This window comes from Propithecus coquereli, unplaced genomic scaffold (assembly GCF_000956105.1).
Source record: "Propithecus coquereli isolate 6110/MARCELLA unplaced genomic scaffold, Pcoq_1.0 Scaffold23, whole genome shotgun sequence".
Lineage (NCBI taxonomy): Eukaryota > Metazoa > Chordata > Mammalia > Primates > Indriidae > Propithecus > Propithecus coquereli.
Window position 1 is genome coordinate 3,975,579 of NW_012147841.1, and position 446 is coordinate 3,976,024.

At 37.0% G+C, this 446-nt stretch overlaps 1 protein-coding gene across 1 annotated transcript; it reads right to left on the reverse strand.

Annotated features, from left to right (window-relative positions):
• On the reverse strand, positions 1-153 carry LOC105811163 (uncharacterized protein C8orf59 homolog; the record flags this gene model as incomplete). The annotated part of the gene is made up of 1 exon (XM_012645298.1): positions 1-153. A coding segment is annotated over exon 1 (114 nt), but the record flags the coding sequence as incomplete, so codon positions are not given.
• Between the last annotated feature and the right edge of the window lie 293 nt (positions 154-446).

Below are 446 nucleotides of genomic sequence, written 5' to 3' on the forward strand. Positions count from 1 at the left end.
CTTCTTAAGATTAGTGGTAACTGGTTTTGCTTTGTTTTTAGCCTTAAAGTTTTTTTGGCTGGCTATGTGAAATACATTCCTGGACTTCTGCCCTCTTAATCTGTTCTTGGCCATTGTCAGAAGTTGGATATCTGCGTGCACCTTCTTAAGCTCCAGGCGATGTCATCTCAAGCATTTGTTTATTAACTACATAATTAAAAATTGTTTCTTTTGTCCATGTCACTAATAATATGGGCAACAAGTTATTAGGATCTAGACAATGACAATTGCAAAAACAACAACAAAAATCCTTGAGATTTGTAGGAGGTAAAAATGGCAGAACTTGGTGAATAATGATAGGAAATGAAGGAGAAAGAAAATTTAGAGGGACTGAGATTTTAAACCCTGGATACGCGAGTGGATGGTGATGTCATTCACTGTGTCAGACTACAAGGCAGAGAGTACTA